Here is a 24,690-nt window from a genome sequence, read left to right on the forward strand (position 1 = left end):
GCAATGGAAGAGCACCTGTCCAGCAAGCACAGGCCCTGGGTTGTACCCCTAGCAACACACACACACACACACACACACACACACACACACACACACACACACACTGGACCTTGGCAGTGACTCAACAGGCCAATTACCCCAGCTACCTGAGGGGCTGGTGCAAGTTCAAAGCTAGCCTACAAAGTGAACTCAATGCTAGCCTGAGAATTTATTAATAGTAAGGCTTTGTCTTAAAAAGTATAAAGAGAAAAAAAAGTATAAAGAGATTTGGTGACATAGTTGAATATGGCTCAGTGGTAGGGTGCTTGTCCTACCATACGTGAGGCTGGAGGTTCAAGCTACCCCACCATACAGAGAGGAAGTTGGCCCTAGAGGGGCAGAGCTTGTCTCCCATGCCCAGGGTGGTCTTCAGGGCTCACTCAAGTGCATCCACTTTCCTAGGTGTGCGGACCTCTTTGTGTGCTGTCTCTGCCTGCAATCCCTACACCCACATCCCCCTCAGCTCAAAGACATTCTGAGAAGTGTGTCATAGGATCCACAGACCAACAGGTCTTGGAGTCCAGTCCATGTGGCCCCGCGAGAGGACATTCACCACCGTAGAGGAAGCCCTTCAGAAGAGCACTTCTACCAACAGAACCCTGTCTGCCTGTAGCTGCCCTTGGCTCAGCTTAACCTTCTTTAGAGCCACAGGAAACACATGGTGACACCCCAGAGCTTTACAGCCTGTTTCCATTTCTCCCAAACTGTCCCTAACTCCCTGTCACTGCACTGGCGCCATGAATCTTCTCACAGGCACTCTTACCACTATGAAAATCCTCCCTTGTTCCACAGAGATGCTGAGGGAAGAAGGGAGCCTGAGTTCAAAGGTGAAGGAGACATCAGCGTATCCAGGTGGGCAGAGCAGTGACGTGCGCTTAGCCCCCTGGATTGCCACCTCTGACAGTGGAAATTGGGATAACACTTTTAGACTTAGGCTCTGAACATCTGTAAACACAATCACGCATAGGCCCTCTACCCTGGGCTCTAGGTCCTGCAGTGGGCGCCTCCTCTAGGAATCCACTATATCCTAGCTGTGTCTGTGTAGAGCAGAGCAGGTCCCCGCCTCGGTGGAAGCCATGAAAGCACACTGGCCTTTCCGATCAATACTCCACAGGCAGCCTCTCTCCTGTCACATGGGCAGCTGCAGAGGCAAGCCTCTCCCCGCTGCAGAAGAGGCTCTTCTGGAAACCAGTTGTTTCCTGAGAAGAGCTTAATAGTAAAAATCTGGCGACAAGCTAAGCTGTTCTATGACAGCAATGTCAGCATGCAGAATGCCTGCTTGGGCGACAGAACTCCTAGCTAGGAAAACACCCCCAGATTGCAACTTGCCTTGCTAGCCCATCAAATCTACTTACTGCCCATCCTACACCAAGCCTGGCCCCTCAAAAGTTTAATGCCTTTGGGACAACAGCAGCGCAAATGACGTGTTATGAAAGGCAGGATTAACATGAACGTGAGCTTTAGAGTAAGCTACGGACTCAAATTTCTGTTTCCAGTGTGGTCTTGAGACAGTAATTTACCTCCTTTATAGGGCTACTGTGCACGGGAATACGATCAAGTAAACAAAACACTTTCTATGGGCGGGCACCACTCAGCTTTAGTTGGAGTCAGGACAACAGGACCTCCTGCTCTGAAGCCTTGAGCCTCCGTTCCCTCCTAAGGCCTAGGACAGAATCAGGAGTCAACTCGCTCCACGGCTCTAATCTCAGCACTGCACCTCGCTCTGCCTAGCTTACTCTGTAATCTCAGCACTGCACCCTGCTTGCCTCACTCTGTAATCTGCACTGCACCCACCTCTGTCTGTCTCACTCTGTAATCTCTGCACTGCACTCACCTCTGTCTGTCTCACTCTGTATTCTCTGCACTGCACCCACCTCTGTCTGTCTCACTCTGTCATCTCTGCACTGCACCCACCTCTGTCTGTCTCACTCTGTAATCTCTGCACTGCACCCACCTCTCTGTCTCACTCTGTAATCTCTGCACTGCACCCTGCTCTGTCTCACTCTGTAATCTCTGCACTGTCCCCACCTCTGTCTGTCTCACTCTGTAATCTCTGCACTGCACCCACCTCTGTCTGTCTCACTCTGTAATCTCTGCACTGCACCCACCTCTGTCTGTCTCACTCTGTAATCTCTGCACTGCATCCACCTCTGTCTGTCTCACTCTGTCATCTCTGCACTGCACCCACCTCTGTCTGTCTCACTCTGTAATCTCAGCACTGCACCCCGCTTGCCTCACTCTGTAATCTGCACTGCACCCACCTCTGTCTGTCTCACTCTGTAATCTCTGCACTGCACCCACCTCTGTCTGTCTCACTCTGTATTCTCTGCACTGCACCCACCTCTGTCTGTCTCACTCTGTCATCTCTGCACTGCACCCACCTCTGTCTGTCTCACTCTGTATTCTCTGCACTGCACCCACCTCTGTCTGTCTCACTCTGTCATCTCTGCACTGCACCCACCTCTGTCTGTCTCACTCTGTCATCTCTGCACTGCACCCACCTCTGTCTGTCTCACTCTGTCATCTCTGCACTGCACCCACCTCTGTCTGTCTCACTCTGTCATCTCTGCACTGCACCCACCTCTGTCTGTCTCACTCTGTCATCTCTGCACTGCACCCACCTCTGTCTGTCTCACTCTGTCATCTCTGCACTGCACCCACCTCTGTCTCACTCTGTAATCTCTGCACTGCACCCACCTCTGTCTGTCTCACTCTGTAATCTCTGCACTGCACCCACCTCTGTCTGTCTCACTCTGTAATCTCTGCACTGCACCCACCTCTGTCTGTCTCACTCTGTCATCTCTGCACTGCACCCACCTCTCTGTCTCACTCTGTAATCTCTGCACTGCACCCTGCTCTGTCTTACTCTGTAATCTCTGCACTGCACCCACCTCTGTCTCACTCTGTAATCTCTGCACTGTCCCCACCTCTGTCTGTCTCACTCTGTAATCTCTGCACTGCACCCACCTCTGTCTGTCTCACTCTGTAATCTCTGCACTGCACCCACCTCTCTGTCTCACTCTGTAATCTCTGCACTGCACCCTGCTCTGTCTCACTCTGTAATCTCTGCACTGTCCCCACCTCTGTCTGTCTCACTCTGTAATCTCTGCACTGCACCCACCTCTGTCTGTCTCACTCTGTAATCTCTGCACTGCACCCACCTCTGTCTGTCTCACTCTGTAATCTCTGCACTGCACCCACCTCTGTCTGTCTCACTCTGTCATCTCTGCACTGCACCCACCTCTGTCTGTCTCACTCTGTAATCTCAGCACTGCACCCCGCTTGCCTCACTCTGTAATCTGCACTGCACCCACCTCTGTCTGTCTCACTCTGTAATCTCTGCACTGCACCCACCTCTGTCTGTCTCACTCTGTATTCTCTGCACTGCACCCACCTCTGTCTGTCTCACTCTGTCATCTCTGCACTGCACCCACCTCTGTCTGTCTCACTCTGTCATCTCTGCACTGCACCCACCTCTGTCTGTCTCACTCTGTCATCTCTGCACTGCACCCACCTCTGTCTGTCTCACTCTGTCATCTCTGCACTGCACCCACCTCTGTCTGTCTCACTCTGTCATCTCTGCACTGCACCCACCTCTGTCTGTCTCACTCTGTAATCTCTGCACTGCACCCACCTCTGTCTGTCTCACTCTGTAATCTCTGCACTGCACCCACCTCTGTCTGTCTCGCTCTGTCATCTCTGCACTGCACCCACCTCTGTCTGTCTCGCTCTGTAATCTCTGCACTGCACCCACCTCTGTCTGTCTCGCTCTGTAATCTCTGCACTGCACCCACCTCTGTCTGTCTCACTCTGTAATCTCTGCACTGCACCCACCTCTGTCTGTCTCACTCTGTAATCTCTGCACTGCACCCACCTCTGTCTGTCTCACTCTGTAATCTCTGCACTGCACCCACCTCTGTCTGTCTCACTCTGTAATCTCTGCACTGCACCCTGCTCTGTCTTACTCTGTAATCTCTGCACTGCACCCACCTCTGTCTGTCTCACTCTGTAATCTCTGCACTGCACCCTGCTCTGTCTTACTCTGTAATCTCTGCACTGTCCCCACCTCTGTCTCACTCTGTAATCTCTGCACTGTCCCCACCTCTGTCTGTCTCACTCTGTAATCTCTGCACTGCACCCTGCTCTGTCTCACTCTGTAATCTCTGCACTGTCCCCACCTCTGTCTGTCTCACTCTGTAATCTCTGCACTGCACCCTGCTCTGTCTCACTCTGTAATCTCTGCACTGTCCCCACCTCTGTCTGTCTCACTCTGTAATCTCAGCACTGCACCCACCTCTGTCTGTCTCACTCTGTCATCCCTGCACTGCACCCACCTCTGTCTGTCTCACTCTGTCATCCCTGCACTGCACCCACCTCTGTCTGTCTCACTCTGTAATCTCAGCACTGCACCCACCTCTGTCTGTCTCACTCTGTAATCTCTGCACTGCACCCACCTCTGTCTGTCTCACTCTGTAATCTCTGCACTGCATCCACCTCTGTCTGTCTCACTCTGTAATCTCTGCACTGCATCCACCTTTGTCTGTCTCACTCTGTAATCTCTGCACTGCACCCACCTCTGTCTGTCTTACTCTGTAATCTCTGCACCGCACCCTGCTCTGTCTGTCTTACTCTGTAATCTCTGCACTGCACCCACCTCTGTCTGTCTCACTCTGTAATCTCTGCACTGCACCCACCTCTGTATGTCTCACTCTGTAATCTCTGCACTGCACCCACCTCTGTCTGTCTCACTCTGTCATCTCTGCACTGCACCCACCTCTGTCTGTCTCACTCTGTCATCTCTGCACTGCACCCACCTCTGTCTGTCTCACTCTGTCATCTCTGCACTGCACCCACCTCTGTCTGTCTCACTCTGTAATCTCTGCACTGCACCCACCTCTGTCTGTCTCACTCTGTAATCTCTGCACTGCACCACCTCTGTCTGTCTCACTCTGTCATCTCTGCACTGCACCCACCTCTGTCTGTCTCACTCTGTCATCTCTGCACTGCACCCACCTCTGTCTGTCTCACTCTGTAATCTCTGCACTGCACCCACCTCTGTCTGTCTCACTCTGTCATCTCTGCACTGCACCCACCTCTGTCTGTCTCACTCTGTCATCTCTGCACTGCACCCACCTCTGTCTGTCTCACTCTGTCATCTCTGCACTGCACCCACCTCTGTCTGTCTCACTCTGTAATCTCTGCACTGCACCCACCTCTGTCTGTTTTACTCTGTAATCTCTGCACTGCACCCACCTCTGTCTGTCTCACTCTGTCATCTCTGCACTGCACCCACCTCTGTCTGTCTCACTCTGTCATCTCTGCACTGCACCCAACTCTGTCTGTCTCACTCTGTCATCTCTGCACTGCACCCTGCTGTTTTACTCTGTAATCTCTGTACTGCACCCCATTCTGTCTTACTCTGTAATCTCTGCACCGTACCCACCTCTGCCTGGCTTACTCTGTAATCTCAGCACTGCACCCCGCTCTGTCTGGCTTACTCTGTAAACTCTACACTGCACCCTACTCTGTCTTACTCTGTAATCTCTGTACTGTACCCCACTCTGTCTTACTCTGTAATCTCTGCACTGCACCCACCTCTGTCTGTCTCACTCTGTAATCTCAGCACTGCACCCTGCTGTCTGGCTTACTCTGTAATCTCAGCACTGCACCCACCTCTGTCTGTCTTACCCTCTGTCTGTCTTACTCTGTAATCTCTGCACTGCATCCACCTCTGCCTGGTTTACTCTGTAATCTCAGCACTGCACCCCGCTCTGTCTGGCTTACTCTGGTCCTATCCTCACCCACATCATCACAGCTACTCTGCACCAGGACTCCTCAAAGCTCTGTTCACATGTTCCCCACCCTCAGAAGTCTTTCTCATGGTCTATAGGAACTCTCACAACTCCAGCTCAGAAGTGAGCCAAACAGATCTTTGTATGGTTACAATATGCACTATCATTTGAGAATATTTTCTTTCCCCAATCCACACTATGCACAAATTTCTTAAGATGAGGGCCTCAGTTTTTCTTTTGTACCTGCCATCTTCTATAGGGCCAGACATACAGCAAGTGCTTAACAGATGCATAAGTGAGCTAGGAGCGATCTAACCAAAGGCTGTGGAGACCTGTTGGCGTGGGGAAACCCCCACTTAGGTTCTAGCATTTACCACTGAGCCAGAGAGGCTGGGGGAAGATCTTGTATCAGAAATGTCTTGAGCCAGGCACCCAGTGCAGTGTAGACAAACATGGTCCTCCTTCCCTGCGCTGACTAAAGCTACGCTTCTCCAGTCTGCTCCGCAGCTCCAGCATGAGGCGGGCTGTGCCCAGAGGGAGCTTGCTGGGCCGTGGCAAGTTGGAAGCATCTTTCTTTGGGCCCTTTCTGCTCTGCTGTGATGGCCGAGTCAAGAGCTTGAGCTTTAAGTAGCAATAGGCACCTCAGCTCTAGAGGGACAGGCTGCTGGCAGGCCCTACAGCCCCATGACTCTACGTGGAATGCGCTCTGGCAACAGTGAACCCAAAGGACCCACCAAGCCACCTGTGGCAGAAAACACACCAGCCGTTCCCTCTGAGCCAAGCACATTCCCACCAGCAGCAGAGGCTCTGACCAATGGTGGTGTCCCAGGAACCTCTGGCTCTAACAAAGGATCAAAACCATGACGCCCAAGCTCTAAGCCTGAAACCTCAGCACACAGCTTACGAAGAACTCCGTGAGAGTCAGAACATAAGCAATCAAGTTCTCCTGACTCAGACAAGAGTTTTCACTTAGGGTCTGGAGTAGGAGTGCTGGGCTGCAGCAAGTAAGACTCTCAGAATGATGAGTGTCCATGGACGGTGGGGTCCTGAGCCACTGTCTTTAAAGATGTATTACCTTTATTTAGTTGTGTGTGTGTGTGTGTGTGTGTGTGTGTGTGTGTGCGTGCGTGCACACACACGTGTGTGAGCTTATGTGCTCCGTGGGCATGGGTGTGTCTGTGGAGGTCTAAGGGAATCAAATGCTCTAGAATAGAGTTAGCAGGCGGCAGTGAGCTGCCGAGGTGGGTGCTGGGAACTGAGCCTGGGTCCTGTGCGGGAGCAGCACTCCTCAGCACGGAGCACCGTCTCCACCCACCTTTAGATCCAGGTACTCCAGGTCCTTCTTCAGCTGGAGGTAGGTGTCGTCAGCCTTCCAAGGAAGCAGAGACGGAAAACACAGGGTTACAAGCATTAGGACTGGAATCATCTGGGTCTTATCAAGTAGGCCGTTCACATTACATAACTCTGGAGACACAGGACCACAGCGGACCAACACAGCAGGCCATGGAGGAAGCACAGAGCCCTCTGCCAGCATGGCAGAGCTTGTGGGTCACTGTGGGGACAGCCAGCTCATCCCTGCACCCACCGTGGTTTGACGGGGAGGACCCAACAAGAGGGTGAGAGCAGAAGAACAGATGAGCCAGACACTGGGCTCCTGAGGCAGAACCATGAGATCTGCCTGGAAGGGCACTCGCCACACCCAAAGCTAGGATCTCACCGACACCACTGCTCCAAGTCTCGGGAGCAAACCTTTGGACTGGGCTGTCTCACACGCGTGAAGTAACAAGACCGCAAGTGATGCGGATGGGTGACTAGAAGAGGCAGAGAGGACCTCGCTGGGCAGGAGGTCCCAGGGTGACTTCAGTCTCCAGGAGGGTAAGGAGCAGCTGCTGGAAGTTCCCTGGAAACTTTGCTCTTTTTGCTCAGTAAGAAGTCAAAGCCGCCATATTAGGAGCTAGTGTAGGGGTTCCTGATGTCTCTCGTGGTCTACCAAGCTCTTCGGTGTAATTACTGAGAATAAGGCTCCCCACAAGCCACACTCTGTTTGGCAGATTGCAGAAGCCAGCTGAGGCAGAGGATTTGCAGGAGCTTTAGAATAACGGCCCAGACACTGTGCTCTTGGTGGACTGAGGGCGGCCAGCTGGACACGCCAAGGGTGGGGACGGGGACAGCTCAGTCACCTACATACACACAAGAAGTTCACACGGTGCCTTCGGCGTGGACGCTGGTCTTTAAGGCATGCTATAGCCTGCACGGGCTTCTTTCTTTCCCTGTACTGTCTCCTTCCCGATCCCGCCTCACCAAGTCCCCACCCCTGCACACTCTGAACAGGCGAGAAAAGAAAGCTGGAGAACGGCATGACTTTTTCCTTTTCCCTTTTTTTGGTGTGTGTGTGTGTGTATGTGTGTGTGTGCACGCGCACGTGTCTGTGCATGGTAGCATGTTTGTCTATATGTTTTTGCATATGGGGGGCATGTGTGAGCATGCCATTGCTCCCCGACCTTATGTATAAGGTAGGGCGACAGTCACCCAGACCTCACTGACGCAGTCTTCCTAGCCAGCTTGCTCTGGGGTAGAAGCACAAGAAGATGGCCACACCCACCACACCCACCCAGCCTTTACAGGGTTTCAGTCCCTTGTGTGGCAAGCTCTTCAACCACTGAGCCATCTGCTCGGTTGTTTGATTACTTGTTTTAAACATGTCCTCTTTTACACTCCCTTTTCTAATTACATTTCCTGAGTCCTTCGGGTCTTGCTAAAAGGGGTCAGGGAAGGAAAGTGACAACCCCAGCCCCCTCATCTGTCCTCTGCCTGGCTCTGTGTCATGTGGAAAGACCAGGCTTATGTGACTGAACCAGGGCTGCCCAGGGACAGCTTGGCAGGAAAAGAGTCCACTTCCTTTAGCAGCTTCAGGAGCCCAAGAGCACAACTCCCTGGGCGATCGCAGGGCACCTGGATGCCAAGCTCAAGGCCCTGATGCTGTTTAAAACTCTGACCCAGGTAGACCTGGGACTCTGGCTCCCGCCTGCGTGCTCTTGGTGAGACACAGCAGCGAGGTGCTGGCCCTCAGGGTCCTCTTGTCCCATGATGCTACGTCGATCCCACCCAACCCATGCAGGCCCCCACAAAGCTAACGGCAAGACGTGAGGGCTGCTCTGTAAGTGGAGGTTCCCTGCCCGGCCCTCCAGGCTGACCCACATGTGTCCTCAATGAGTGGCAAGGCTGACAGGGCAGAGCTCTGAGACAAGACGACCACGCACCAGCCTGGTAACCACCCTGCACAGCCCAAGAAGCGAGATCCAGGTGTGTCGCACCCCATGCAGCCCCTCCACCTCGCCAGAGGGGAGGGGCTCCACCACTGCCCACAGTCACTGGCTGCCACACCCAGAAGCAAACAGGCAAGGGGAGGGGGAGAGAGCCAGCCAGCGAGACAAACCAGGGCACGGCACGAAGGGGAACACAGGCGGCAGGCCATCCCTGCCTGGCCCAGGAGGGCCCACCAGCGCTGACCTGGCAGGCAGGAAAGGTCAAGTAGTGGTGCAGTAACTGGCCCACGGCGAAATTTCGCACGCTGGCCAACTTGGACTGGTGCCGCTGCAACCGGCTGAGCAGCAGCGAGAGCTCTTCCAGCTGCGGGTGTGTAGACACATGGGGAGTCAGCCACCGCAGGGCACACCGCAGGGCACACCGCTGCAGTTACACTCTTCACCCACGCCAGGATGGCACCGATGTGACACTACTAGGCAATGATCACACTGGCTCTATCATCAGGGCAAGTAAAGGCACCGCCAGCATAGGGCACAGGAAGCTGTTTTCTCAGAAGCCACCAGCTCAGCTCCACCCAGAAAGATGCCAGTGCTTCGAAAGGAGAATTAGCCAATCACACTGAAGGCCAGGGAAGAAAGGGAGGTGCCAAAGGAGAGAACAGGAAGTGCCAAAGGAGAGAACAGGTAGCTAGACTATATTTCTGGCAAAACAAAGAAAGGGCCAGGCCAGCAGTCTCCTCCACTTTCCTCAGTCTTTGGAGGGCCTGCTACAAAGCCTGAGTGAGCCACCACCAGGTCTGTCTCTAGTTACCAAGAAGGGGCTGGAAGCTGCCCTGTGGGCTGCAATTGATTGGCTCTGAGGGAGGAAATGTTATGGGCTCGGGTCTTGTACCCTAACCCTACAGGACATCAATTACCTGGAGAGGAAAGAGAAGGCCTGCTTACCGACTTGCCATGTAAGCTGGGAGCGCTGACGGTGTGGGTCATATAGCCCATAGAAGGCATGGAACGCCGGTCCACGTGGGAGGTGTTCTGTGACAGAAGAGGAAAAGCCAGACTGGAGCCAGGCAAGGGGACCTCAGCCACTCACTGCCTGGACCACCTACCCTGTGCCCTTCCACCTTTCTAAGCCCAACGTGCCTTGTCTCCAAAATGGACACAGCACCATCCTCACTGGGCACAGCACCATCCTCACTGGGCACAGCACCATCCTCCCTGGGCACAGCACCACCCTCACTGGGCACAGCACCACCCTCACTGGGCACAGCACCATCCTCACTGGGCACAGCACCATCCTCACTGGGCACAGCACCACCCTCACTGGGCACACTACCATCCTCACTGGGCACAGCACCATCCTCACTGGGCACACTACCATCCTCACTGGGCACAGCACCATCCTCACTGGGCACAGCACCATCCTCACTGGGCACAGCACCATCCTCACTGGGCGCAGCACCATCCTCACTGGGCACACCACCATCCTCACTGGGCACAGCACCATCCTCACTGGGCACAGCACCCTCCTCACTGGGCACAGCACCCTCCTCACTGGGCACAGCACCATCCTCACTGGGCACAGCACCATCCTCACTGGGCACAGCACCATCCTCCCTGGGCACAGCACATCTAACTGAAAGGCCCCTGGAGAGTTAAGCCTCAGCTGGGCTGTTATAGGAAAGCAAACTGACTGAACACTAACACCTTTCCCTGCCTTGTAGGCTGCCAGGAGGCCACTGACTGACTGTCCAGACCCCAGTCACCTGGCAGAAGTTCCCAGGCCCCACCTTGATGGCATGACCCCGCGCCTTCCTGGGAGAGCCCCCCAGTGACATGTCCACACTCCTCCTCTGGTCAGGTGGCTTCACTGTGACCCTTTCTGCTGGTGTATGTGGCCGCCGGGGTGGGAAGGGCCTTGGAGGTCCCACAGGAGGTATGTCAGAAGGCGAAGGAGGCACGGAGATGGAGCGGGGCACCTCCAGCAGGCTCCGGCTGCGGCCCTGCTCGGTGAACTCTGGGGAGCCGGCTCCTATGGGCGCTGTGGGACTGCCATGACGGAACTGCTGCCTCTGCTGCCACTCATACAGCTGCCACACGGTACCGTCTCTGTGCGCCCGACGCTCCTCACTGGACATCTTCAGGTGGCTGGCTCGGTCCTGTGCGTACTTGTAGTCGCTGGGCAGGTTCCGGGGAGGGGGTGAAGAGCTCCCAGAAAGATGTCTAGTGTTCTTGGGAAGAGTCTGGTAGTGTTCTGGGAAGGTCAGGGGCTGGCTGCTTCCCTGGCGAGGAAGTGTCTGGTCTAAGGGCAGGCTGAGGGAGAGAGAGAGAGGGCAGGTCAGGCCACCACACAAGGCAACACAGCTAAGGAAATCGACAAGGTCATCTTGTTGGGGAGACCGCAGAAGCAGTTTTCTCTGACAGCCAGGACCACCACAAGGTTTCCTTGCCCATCTCTCCTGGTACAGGGTGATTCAATTGCCTCTCCTCTCTTACCAGTTGTCAGTGACAGTGTGTGTGGGTCTGGAAAGGCCTCGCAGTTCTCTGGGGTGAGAGGCCCCCCTTCTGCCTGGGAGCCTAGCACCGACCCTTGGAGATCAGGAAGAAAATGGCTAGAATGCGGAGGAAGAGGCCCTTTCCTTTGCTATCCTTCTGCAGACACCGGTTCCTTCCCTCCTGCGCACAACTCTGAGAAGCCTCCTAATGTGTCTCCTGTACACGGTCACCAATTCTGATCTCCCCAGGGGGCCCCCAAACCTCCTCACTCCCTTTAAGCCCTTAGCCTGGTACTCAAGGCTTTCTAATATCTGACTACAACCTCCCCTGAGGTCCGGCTGTTTTCTCACTGCTGCTTCCAGGGCCGAGACCAGGCTAAGGTGGGCCAGCAGCCTAGGGTGCGAGTGATGGAGGATCATCCTCACTGCGCACCGCCCCCATGAGCACCCCACATTTGTTGTCCACCAGGAAGCTCCCACCACAGTAACTTCTCATTGTGCAAAAAGCAACAGTAGGGTGTAGCTGAACCTGAATTCTACCACATACTGGTCATGTGACCACAGGAGGCTTACTGACTGCTCTGAGCCTCAGTTTCCCTACCTGTACGTGAGGTAGTGTTACTGCCTCATCCAGGGGTTCTGAGAGCTAATGAGGTCACTAAGGAAAAGTGCATCGTCCACGGCCGAGAGCCAGAGGCCCTTCACCAGTGTCTGCTTCCCTCTGGTCCTCACTGCACTGTGCTTCCTCCCCCTGTACTCATGCTTCCGGGCCCTGTGTATCTGAGTCCTGCCCACTCTCCGGGACAGTGGCCCACGCTCTCCCGGGGGCCACAGCTGCTGCCCACTCTCCGGGACAGTGACCCACGCTCTCCCGGGGGCCACAGCTGCTGCCCACTCTCCGGGACAGTGACCCACGCTCTCCCGGGGGCCACAGCTGCTGCCCACTCTCCGGGACAGTGACCCACGCTCTCCCGGTGGCCACAGCTGCTGCTCACTCTCCGGGACAGTGGCCCACGCTCTCCCAGCGGCCACAGCCTGCAGTGTGCCTACTACGTGTTGCAGTGTGGAGCTTTCCCAAGGTCCTGTGCTGATGTGACTTTTCATATTTCTATGACATCTCTTCCCCAGACAAGCTTAACAGTCTTAAAGAACAGAAATGTGTCACGTGTCACACGGTCCATGGTCTGAGAAAGTCCTAAAAAAAGGCAGACATGACTGAAAAGTGCTACCGCTAGTTATCCTATTTCCTGAGACAGAAGAAAAAAAATGTATCAGCAAGAAACAAAATATGGGAATTTTTCTAAAGATTAAAATCCCAGCCAGGTGTGGTGGTATACATCACCTACAATCCCAACAGGGAGGTACAACAGGAGGACCAGAAGTTCAAGGTCATCCTCAGCTGCATAGTAAGTTCTAGGCCATCCTATGGTACAGGAAACCTTGCCTTAAAAAAAAAAGGAAGTCTTTAAGGGTTGGAGAGATGGCTTAGCTGTCAGCATATTTGTTGATTTTCCAGAGGATCCAGGTTCAATTCCCAGCACCCACAAAAGACTCAGAACTATTTGTAACTCTAGTTCCAGAAGAGACAACTCCTTCTCACTTCCATAGGCACCAGGCACACAAGATGATGCAGCATACATGCGGGCAAAACATTCATAACGTAATATAAAAGCTGTTAATGCTTATGGCCAGTGAGATGGCTTAGTAGGTAAAAATGCTGGCCAAGCAGGCCTGATAATCAGACCCCACAGTGGCAGGAGAGAACCGACTCTCAAAAGCTGTCTTCTGACTGCTGTGTGTGCACGGCTCACACCTGTGTGCCCGCTCACGTGCGTGCGCGCGCTCTCCTTCTCCTCTCTCTCACACACACACAATTTATTCATTTATTCTGTTGTTTGTTTGTTTGCCTTTTTAGCCTAATCTGCAAGGAAGTGCGGTGTTGTAAAGAGGACAGGTTCTGGGTTACAGAAGCCTGAGTTCAAGTCCTGATTCTGCCTTATCAACTTCACACAGCAAACTACACACAGTGCACCACTGTGTGCCAGACACTGCTCTGAGCTCACACAAACTCCAGCTGTGGTCAAGGGAGGCAGCAGAGGCAGCACCAGCACCACCTGAGGCCTTCCTGAATTAAGCCAGACACTGTACACTGTCACTTCTACGTGGGACGCGGAGAGGCAAAGAGTAAAGCTGTGCTTACCAGACCTGGATACGGCAGAAATGAAGAGGGGCATACTGGCCAGCACGTGCAGAGTTTCGGCTGGACCAAGCAGCATTATCAGAGCCCCACTGTCCCACATGGTGAGCACAGCTGGTAATAATATATACTTCAGAGCTGCTCACAGGAGACGCTGGTTACTCTCACCACACACACAAAGAACATGTGGCTGAGGCGATGAGAACCAATTAATTTCTTTCAACAACTTCACGATGTATGCATATGCCAAAAACGTCCCACCTATTTCATCAACATATAACTATTACCTTTTTTACATGCATGAGTATAAGGATGTGTGTGCGTGCACACATGTGTTGGAGCGTGCATGACTGTGTGTGTGTGTGTGTGTGTGTGTGTGTGTGTGTGTGTGAGAGAGAGAGAGAGAGAGAGAGAGAGAGAGAGAGAGGAGGACATTAGTATTCTGCTCTAACACTCTCTGCCTGCTCCCGAGACGACAGCATCCCTGCTGGCCCTGACTAAGCTAGCTGGCTAGTGAGCTCCCTAACACTGGGGTTGCCTGGTATGGATGAGCAACCTGGCTTTTATGAGGGTGCTGAGGGCCTGAACTCAGGTTCTCAGGCTTGCACAGGAAACAGTCTTGTCAGCTGCGCTATACTTATCACTCTTTGGTTAAACATAAAAGCTGAGGAGACGCCGTCGCCCACTAGCTGCTCTTGCAAAGACCTGGGCTCAGTTCTCAGGTGGCTCACAACTGTGCGTTAACTCCAGTTCCAGGGACTCTGCCTCTCTTTTCTGACCCCTGCAGACGGCAGGAAAACACATGGCACACAAGCAGGCAAAACATTCAGACATAAACCAAAATAAATCTAAAAATGGCCTTAAGCAAAGGTCTAGGGATATAGCTCAGTTGCTAAGAGTTCTTGCCTAGCATGCACAAAGCTGTGGGTTCAACTCCGGGTACAGCATAAACAGACTAGAAGCCAGTCTGACGTCAAGACCCTATCTAAAATATAGTTTCAAAATGTAGGTTTTTGAACCCCACTAGACCTATGAATAATAACCTCTAGGCAGAGTACATCTGCCCTGTTTAAACAGCCCTGAAAGTTGAAAAGTGCTATTTTAGTGGCCTATTAAATCGCTTGTATCTGCCTGAGCCCAGGTCTGTGTCTTTCCTGACCTAGCCTCCCTTCTCTTTCTGTATAATGTGGACAATGAAAAACTCTGACTAGACTGTTGTGACAAGTAGAAATAGGTGCCACCAAGTATGGCAGCTTCCCTTTAACAGTTTCTTGTCATTCAGCTGAGGTAATTTTAAGCTCTTTACCCTAAACCTGTCTAGCATGCAAGTGTGCCTGCTTGCCAGTAGGTGGCAGACTTTTCATTTTCTCAAAGTCCGTGTCTGATGTGGTGGCAGCCCCCAAATCCTCAGATGTGGTGGCTGGAGCAGGGGTGGGGCTCCCTGGAGGCCAGGACTTTCTAACCATTGTTTATTCTGCCTGAAGCAAAACATGAAGTATGTAAAGTATGTCCCAGCCAAGCCCCTGTAGTCTGTCTCTACAGCCTGGGTACAATACCTGCCCTCCATGTTTAGATGGTCACACAGCCTCCCAGCCCCCACCCCTGCCACTGCCCCAAACCCTGGGCCATCCTCAGTCCACGCTTTCCACATATGCACTGTCTGCATCTGAGGTGACTTCAGATACTAGTGTGACAGTGACCTCTGGCTCCTGCAGCCAAACTACAATAATTAACTGGCAGACGGAGGGAGGGACATGACAGGCCCCAGAAGCAGGTGGGTGTTCCTGGGGCAGCTCTCCCCTCACAACAGAGAAGTGTCCAACCTGGCCTTACACAGTAGGCGTCAGGAACTCCTACTCTCTTACCTGCTCTGTGGCTCGAAGAACAGAAAAGTTAAACAGGATATCCTGAGGGAGAGGCTCCAGACTGACCTCTGTGACCACCCATGTTCGCTGCAGAACTCCCTCAGCCTCGCTTCCACACCAGTCACGCAGGCTTCTCGTTCCCGACTGCGTTCTCTCAGGTCTGCTTTTAATCCCGGCTCCACCCCGCCCTTTTATTCTGTAAGTACACTTCCCTTTAAACACTGGGTGCAGGTGGAAATGGAAGGCTAGAATTTCAAAAACAAGCTTACAGAACATACTAGGACGCTAAGGGTGTGTGAGACTCTCACTAACCTCATTCCAACAGAGTTAAGTGATCGGAGATGCAATATAGATATATCTCAAAATACAGGGAGAAGTTAGAAATAGTTTCCCGTGTGGACCAAAGCAGTCTAAACAGCTTCCTTCCAATGCCACTGTGCACTGTGTCCAGTGACAATGAGGTCAGCGTCAGTTTATGATACACAAAGTAGACATAGCTGGCTGCTTCTTTCTCTGTATTTTCTTTTGGTTTTTGTTTTTTGTTTTTTGTTTTTTTTTTCTCGTGACAGGATCTCTCTGTGTAGCCTTGGCTGTCCTGGACTCAGCTTTGTAGATCAGGCTGGCCTTGAACTCACAGTGATTCACCTGCCTCTGCCTCTGGGATTAAAGGCATGCGCCACCACGCCTGGCCCCTCTCTCTGTATTTTATTTCTTTCTTTTGTTTTGTTTTTCAAGACAGAGTTTCTCTGTGTAACCTTGGCTATCCTGGAACTCTCTTTATAGACCAGGCTGGCCTCGGACTCACAGAGATCTACTTGCCTCTGCCTCCAGAGTGCTGGGATTAAAGGTGTGCAACACCACCGCCCGGCTCTCTGTATTTTCAAATAGAAAATGAGGAAGTTCCTTTATGAAGTAGCCAGATCCATTTGTCACTTATTACATGAAATTATCATATACTTATATATAAGTATGTGTATGAGTGTGTAAATGAGTGTGTATGTGTGAGCGAGAGAGAGAGAGAGACAGAGAGAGAGAGCGAGAGACAGAGAGAGAGAGAGAGAGAGAATGTGTGTGTGTAACAGACTGTTCTGGAACTTTCAGCCAGATTACAGACATGTGCCGGCTACACAAATTATTAAGGGCAAATATCCAGGACTGCTGGATGCAGTCCTTTTAAGACATGGTGCAGGGGCTGGAGAGATGGCTCAGAGGTCAAGAGCACTGACTGTTGTTCCAGAGGTCCTGAGTTCAATTCCCAGCAACCACATGGTGGCTCAGAACCATCTGTAATGAGATCTGATGCCCTATTCTGGAGTGCAGGCAGAACACGGTATGTACAATAAATGAATGAATGAATGAATGAATGAATAAGGCCATGGTGCAACCGTGGGGGCTGAAGTGCTTTCGTCTCTACACTCGCTTTCAGAACTCACTTCAGGACTGACCCACTGCGACTCACTCTCTAGCCCATTAAGATCAGCTTCCTCCCCTGGGCTCCGCCTTCACATGGAAGGCCAGCAAACTGCTCTACTCACACTCGGAGGAACGCCAGCACCATCAGGCCTCAGTCCCTGCTGACCCCTTACCCTGACACATGCCGCCCTGACATGTGCTGCCCTGACGCGTGCCACCCCCATGCCTCCTGCAGGGCGGGACATTGTGTTTGCTGGCCTGTGGGCTGTCAGAGACATACTTCACTGACGACAAGTTAGAATGTCAGTTGTCTGGGTTTTTCCAAGTTCTTTCTTCCACGGAAGGCTCTCACTGGCCAAGTGGCTCCTTGACTCCTACAGTCTACTGCCTTCAGACTTAAAATGTGAAACTAGTTCCGGCTTGGTGTGGCACGCACATCCTTCCTCCCCATACCCGGGAAGGCAGGGACAGGGGGAGCTCTGGGAGATCCAGGTCAACCAGCGCTACATAGTGAAACCCTGTCCAAAAAAGGAAAAGAAAGGAAGAAAAGGGTCTAGAAAGCTGGCTTGGCTGTTAAGAGCACTTGCTGCTCCTGCAGAGGACTCAGGCTTGGCTCCCAGCATCCACACGGTAGTGTTTTGTAACTTGAGTTCTAGGGGACGCAATGCCCTCTTTTGGCCTCTGTGGCCACATATCAGGCAGACAGACATATACTCAGGCGAAACACCCATGCATATAAATTAACATTTTTTTTCCAGTGAGCCTGTGCCCACTGACAGGACGTGTGCCCACAGTGCCTGGGCTCCTGCCCGGGTTCCCCCTCCCCTAGGCATCTGAAGAGTGCCAGCTGGGTCTTGCTGCTCTCAGGAGTCTACAGAGACTTCTCAGGAGCAGAGGGGCAGCAGGGTAAAGTGGGTCCGTTTCTGATGCTGCTGGCCATTTCTGTGTCCTCCTGGTGGGCAGAGGCCCACAGACCACACTTTTACCTCCAGCCTTGCCACTGATGTGTGTGTCCTCGGCAGGCTGCTTCCCTTCTCTAAGCCCATCCCTCTGGTCTGTAAGTTAGAGCTACAGCCTCCTCCCTGGAGGGCTGTTAAGGGTATTCACATAGAGGTAATGAGCTTAGTCAGCAGTGCGGGAACTGGGGAAATGGCAGCAGTTACCCCCCACACACCCCTCCCCACCCCACCCCGTTACCACGCCCATCAGTGGCACCGCAACACCAGGACTGACCTCCTGCCATCCCCCTTCTGAGTCTTCGCCCAGTGCTCGGCCTGGCCCAGGCCCGGCCTCCTCTGGCTGTGTTTCTCTGGGTTGGCCCTGGGAGGACCAGTCCGCTGGTACCCACTGGTCCCATTCTGTTCTCCTGGGCCATAGGGTGGCACCCCATTCTTCTCGACCCGCTGCGGCTGTGCTTGCTGGCCTCGGGGTCCACCAGGTAGATCCACAAACAAGGCATCCTCCTCAGCTGTCAAGTACGGGGACCTGGCCTTGCTCCGGTCCCGCCTGCCCTCCAGCGGGTCTTTTTGAGGGCGGAAGTGTTCCTCCTCCTGCTCCCTCCTGTCGAAGCCAAAGGAGTCCTCACAGCCTCCACGAGGACAATCTCTGGAGTGCCCAGGTCCCACGTGGCCACATTCTTGACAGGCCTCGGCGTGGTTGGCCTGTGGCATGGCCCGACGCTCCACCTTGTCCATGTCCCTGTAATGGCAACAACATATTCAGCCCGCAGCCCAGCCAAGACTCCCCAGAACATTCCATACTCATCTGTGGTACCCCGACGCCATGCTCAGTCCTATCTACTGCTGTGGGAACCTGGCTTAAATACCACCTCCTCCAGACACCCTCCCTTGACACCCTCCCTCAGCGTACGATGGGACCCACCCTGACACCATCACCACACTGAAACTGCCACTGCAGAGCCACACACTCTGGCTTCTGCCACCTCCTGTCTTTCCATCTGTGGCCCTCACCGCAACTCACAAAGCTGGCAACTTTGAGAAGAAGTGCTGGTGACAACTAACGGTGTGACCTGAGGCTAGAGGAGGGGCTCTGTGACGGGGCAGGGCTCTTCCCAGGGACAGGTCTGTGACGGGGCAGGGCTCTTCCCAGGGACAGGTCTTAACCTAGTTCTGTATGTAGCCCCATCACTCAAGACAGAGCCAGGGTTCACTGGGGTCAGAGGAGCTCACGCAGGCGCAGGTGGACAAGTGAGCAGGAATGCGGAGGGGACACAGTCTAGCTGTGTGCCCCAGGGCGAGACACTCCTGCCCTTCTGATGCATGGCTTCTGTGATGGCTTAGCCAGGGCCGTCTCCACTCGGATCTGGGAGCACACAGCAGAACACTGCTGCACTCATACCGTGGCGACCAGAGCCCTGTAACCACCCCAAACCTCAGCTCTCCAGGGTGAGCGCAGATTCAAGCTAGTCTAGAGGACAGGAAAAATGCAGCTCCCGGCACTGGGCTGCTTCTCGTTGTGTGTGGGCCTAACTGTGGGTGGCAGTCACACTCAACACTGTCAATGTTCCAGTGACTTCTCTAGGATGGGAAAGAGTCAAGTCCAGGAAACTGTCCCATGGCCGCCACATGCACACCCACACACCTATACTCAGACGGACATACAGAATAAATGTTACGGTCTCGAGGTAAGCTCCACAGAACATCTGGGCAGTCTGACCTCCCTACTACTCCTCGCCTCCTGCTCAGTGGATCCCCTCAGCAGCCTCCGTTGTCCTCACTGCCATGTCTCTTCCTTACTTGTTATGCTCCACAGCTACCTCTGAGCTGATGAAAGCCCAGCTGCCTTCTGGGTCATTCCTGGTCCAGTCACAGTTGTTCTAGGCTTTCATGTGCTCTTACACTGCCAAGTGCTCATTCCAGCGTGGAATGAGGGGGGAGGAGCAGGAGTCTTACGAACCCCAGGCCCCCCTCAGACGCCTATGTAACCGAGGAAGGCTTGCCTCTACCTCCCAGGTTCTGGGGTGACAGATCTGTTCTATGCTAATGTAAGGCTTAAAGCCATGGTTTATGCCTTCTAGACAAGCATTCTACCAACCGGGCTTTATCTCCAGTCTCCAAGCAAATGTGTCTTATTATGTACGCTACAACAAAGATAAGTGGTCAGACAAACATGCTACTATCACGTATGCATTAAACTGAGGGGGATGCTGCTAACGCTCAACTCATGGAGTTTGCTGGTCTCTTCTCATTTTAGAGCTAATTTTATAATGGTAAATATTGGGTTTTATTGTGCATGTACAAAGGAGGATAGACCCTACCACATGTACAAATACTTCTGGAAATCAATTTGATGGGGCAATTCCTTCTTGTACTTGGATGAATGCCAGAATTCCCTGCAGTGTAAACATCTAGAGAGTGGCTGAGAGAGCAGGGTCTGCCCACTATGTGGCATTCTTCTCACCCTAAGACTTGGGGTTATGAAGCTCCTTATCCTCATGGCTTCCCTGCTCCCTAGCTTTACCCAGCTTCAACATCTAACAATTTACTAAACTAGGGGCTTTAAAGCAAGCAAGCAAATGATGAACAAAAACAAAATTTTCTCCCTGTCTCCCAATATTCCCAACAATACCACATGACTTCTCAAATCAGGAGAAACCTGCCCGGATCAGTTTAGCGCAAGGGTAGGAAGAGGTCTAGCACGCCCTCATTATGGATGACCGAGGCATTCAGAGGGCTGGCCACCAGACCACAGGTGCCCAGAGCTAAGATGGTACAACCTTCCTGACGGCTGCCGCTGACGTACTGAACACTGATCCCCAATCTCAGAAGCAGGTGAGTTCAAATTGGGGGCCCACCTTGGGCCCCAACTACAGCTTTGTACAAAATCCTGGGGTACCTGGAAGGTGGCAGACACATTCCTTAGCTCTGGTTAGTGCTTATCACTGAGGCAGGAGCTGCCGAGAGCAGTGGAGACACCGAGGGCAGTGGGGACACCGAGGGCGGTGGGGACATCAAGGGCAGCGGGGACACCGAGAGAGAGCGGTGGAGACAAGAGCACATCTTCCCTCCCTCTGAGTTAAACAGAGCAGCCCCTGGCCCCTCTTCAACAGGCTCTTCTTTACTAGAATTAGCAACAGAGGACCCAGCTGTGCTAAGGACACTCAACTGCCTTCAGCCGCTCTCCGCAGTGAGTCACAAAATACACCCAACAATCCAGCTGCCTCTTGCATCACAGTGGCATGTGACAAACTCCCTTGTGAAGTTGTATGGGTTGACAACTCCACAAGGTCTCTGCCAGCGTCATATATGTTTTTAAGGCCGATGCTGCCATTGCCACACATGCACAAGGTCCTACTGTGTGCCAGGAACTTGACAAGTCCCATCCCTTATCTCTGCAACAACACTGTCAGGTCAGATGTGACATGCCTGGAGAGGCTGAGAACACTCACATCTGGGGTTACTTACAACACAGTTTCTCTAATGGAAGGGGCGGGAAGTGACAATGGGGTGCTGACTGTGCACTCACTGCTTACAAGACAGAGCCGGAGTAAAGCACACCTCTCCCTGTTAACAACACACACCTACAGGCTGGAGCCCATGTCACCTTCAGTGAAGAAAGTGAAGTCATCTTGCACCAGTGACACGCAGGGCTCCAACGCCATCAGATCTGCCTCCTAGATCTGCAGGCACTGAGATAGAAAGGGGTTGTTTATCAAATACCTCTGGAAGGCCTGTCCACCCGCACATGACCCAGGTGAACGGAGTCTGCAAGGCCAACCAGAGTGCAGAGGGCTCAAAGGAGGGCCACTCCTGAGAAGTGGGTTCCTTACACACGATCCCAGAGCTGTGTTCATGTCACATGCTGTCATTCCAACTTTTTTCAAAAGCAGTTTTGGGAGGGGGACTTTGGGGGGCACTGCACAGCTGTGCAGGTGGGGAGGGCAAAGGAGAGTTTGCTGGAGTTGGTTCTCTCCTCTGACCACGCGGGCCCCGAGGACTCGAACTCAGGTGTGAAGGGAAGTGAGTGCCTCCGCTGAACCCTCTTGCCACCCTGATGCCAGGTCTATCCAAGCAGCCCACAGGCAGCCCAGCCAGCCAAACGGCCACGCCTTTAAGTGAACACTTACTCCTTGCCAGGTACTAAACGGGCTGAGTGTTTCCAAGGTGGTGACAGTGAAGTGCAGACCCATGCAGCAGCATCTAGCTGCCTCCCCGCTCATGACATGGGCATTGGGGATCAACTCTGGTCAGGCTTGCATAGCAAGCTCTTTCACTCACCGAGTCATCCATCAGCCCTGCCTACGCTCCTGCCCAGGTGTGTACATCTGCCTTCCTGGTACTAACAAGTCCTCACCTCCACAGCCCTCAGCTCACAGAGGCCTTTCCTGATCCCTCAAACAAAGTGGCTGCTTCCCACCCCTTTCCCATCACCCCGTCTTACAGCCTCCACGCTTAGGCCGTGGTAAACGTCTTCTTACATCAGACACCTCTCTTAGTCACTGCTACGATTTCAGTGTCACTAACTGTGCTTCATCCACAATGTGCCTGCCACAAATATCTGCAGAATGAAAGACCAATGGATGAACAAAGGTACAGGTTCAAGTGCATCGAGGCCCAGACAGGCATGCAGCTTCCAGAGCCCTGTCAAGGGATTGGAGAGGTGGCTCAGCAGCCAAGAGCACTGCTGCTCCTCCAAAGGACCTAGGTTTAATTCCAGCACCCACATGGCAGTTCACGACTGTCTGTAACTCCAGATCCAGGGTGTCTGACACCTTCACTCAGGTAGAACACCATTGTAAATAAAAATAAAGAAATCATTTTTAAAAACATTAAAAAAAAAAAAAAGCCCTGTCAAGGAAACTGGCTTTTCCTCCTAAGGTGACCAGGATGTAAGTTCTTTCAGTTCCAAGACAGTGTGGCAGCAAGGCTTGGAAGCTGGGAAGCTGGGCCTCCTTGCTCGCTGCTTCTGGAGAAAACAAAATGTTCCTAGCCAAGCTGGGAAGATGGTGAAAATGAGAAGTGCAGCCAAGGAGGTGCAGAAATGAACTCCCTGGGAGAAGGCTAGAGGGAGAGGGAGAGCTTTGGGGAGCGGGGGCTGAGCGACACACACTGCAAGGAGATGCACCGGCAACAAGGAGTGTGATTGCTCAAAGACTCACAGTTGAAACTAGAAGGATGCACAGAAAAAAAAAGTGTGTGCGTGTGGCGGGGTGGGGGGTGGGGGGGTGGGGAGTTGGGAGAGGGTGGGGGGAGGGGTTGTCGATGGTGTCACCATGCCAGGAACTACAGAAGCCAGCACATCTGACAGGGAGGGCCGACCGCATCTCAGGCTCCACTAAGAAACTGTGTCTAATTGTTGGAAGGGTCTTACGAACTGTGAGAAACTGACGTGTGAAGAGTATAAGTAATTCTCACGCAGGGACAGCGGGGAAGCTGGAGTCTGAACCCACATCTGAAGTGCTCCAGAGAGTAAACTCTGGAAGGAGGTGCTCAAGACAGCAGGAGTGGAGTGGAGGGTGGGTGATGGACAGTCTGGAGAGGTTAAGGGCAGTGGCTGCTCTTCTGGAGGACTTGGGTTCAGTGCCTGGCACCCACAAGGCAGCTCACAACCATCCTAAATTCCCTAAATTCCAGCTCCGGGGAATCCAACCTCCTCTTCTAACCTCCAGTGGGCACCAGGCACACACAGCCACACACACAGGCGAGACATCCCATCCACACAACAGAAAATAAAAATAAAAAGGATAACGGTACAGCAGGAGGTGAGGGTGCAGCAGTCGGCCCAGGTGATGGGAATAACCTCTGACTTCCACATTTAGTCCCTGTGGCCCAGTGACATCATCAAGAGGCTTCTCTGGCTCCCGTGGATGGCTGAGCGCCTCAGTGTGGCTGAGGTCAGCTTGTCTAATCAGGACGCATCTAGGCGCTTGGGCAAGACCCTCCTGGCTCTGTCGCTGGGCTCCAGACAGCATGGCCAGAGCCTGGGGCAGCTGCAGGCCCCTCACTCTCTGGTCCAGATGCTCCCGGGGCTCCCCACGGAGCCTGAGAGGATGACAGTATCTGAGCCCCTAACAAGCGATTCTAGAGCCAGGTACACCTTGACTTCTTCGGGAACATGAGGCCACAAACCTCCATCCACTCAGTCAACAGTACGGACAGATGCCACCATTCCTGAAGAAAGTACACAACAGGACATCTGGGTGAGACCGCTGCACAACTGCTAACGGGGAGGGAGGGGGTCAGGGGGTCACCACACTGCAGGAGAGACAAGATTCTGTGCTGCCCCACAAAACATTGTCACTGACTAAATGTCTGAACATCTTATTCTGGAAAACCAGTACTGTCAGTAAGTCTATCTGCTCGGGTGACCATTTCATCTCTCAGGCTGTTAACAGGAAATGGTATCATGTCTTAATTCTCCATTAGAAGACAGGAGGTTTCCAATTTTTGAAAGGGAAGGAACCTTAAGCAAATATGACAGATTTTTTTGTTTTGTTTTGTTTTGTTTTTTGAGACAGGGTTTATCTGTGTAGCCTTAACTATCCTAGACTCACTTTGTAGACCAGGCTGGCCTCAAACTCATAGTGATCCTCCTGCCTCTGCCTCCCGAGTGCTGGGATTAAAGGCGTGCGCCATCACGCCCGGCTTGCAAATATGATAGGATTTT

The 24,690-nt window shown here is 53.0% G+C and overlaps 1 protein-coding gene across 11 annotated transcripts in view; it reads right to left on the minus strand.

Moving 5' to 3' along the window:
* PLEKHA7 (pleckstrin homology domain containing A7) overlaps positions 1–24,690 on the minus strand; it is a 203,595-nt gene that overhangs the window by 27,505 nt on the left and 151,400 nt on the right. For 8 of the 11 annotated variants that reach the window (XM_084771585.1, XM_084771584.1, XM_084771579.1 and 5 more), the window contains 5 exons: positions 18,298–18,762; positions 10,885–11,407; positions 10,043–10,129; positions 9,342–9,461; positions 7,147–7,200 (listed from right to left, as the gene is read on the minus strand). In XM_084771585.1, coding sequence (XP_084627711.1) covers positions 7,147–7,200; positions 9,342–9,461; positions 10,043–10,129; positions 10,885–11,407; positions 18,298–18,762 — 1,249 coding nt within the window. The remainder of the gene's footprint in view (positions 1–7,146; positions 7,201–9,341; positions 9,462–10,042; positions 10,130–10,884; positions 11,408–18,297; positions 18,763–24,690) is intronic. The other 3 variants (XM_084771588.1, XM_084771586.1, XM_084771589.1) reach the window with 1 other exon arrangement.

The sequence above is a fragment of the Acomys minous genome (genome assembly GCF_964271855.1).
Source record: "Acomys minous genome assembly, chromosome: 2".
Lineage (NCBI taxonomy): Eukaryota > Metazoa > Chordata > Mammalia > Rodentia > Muridae > Acomys > Acomys minous.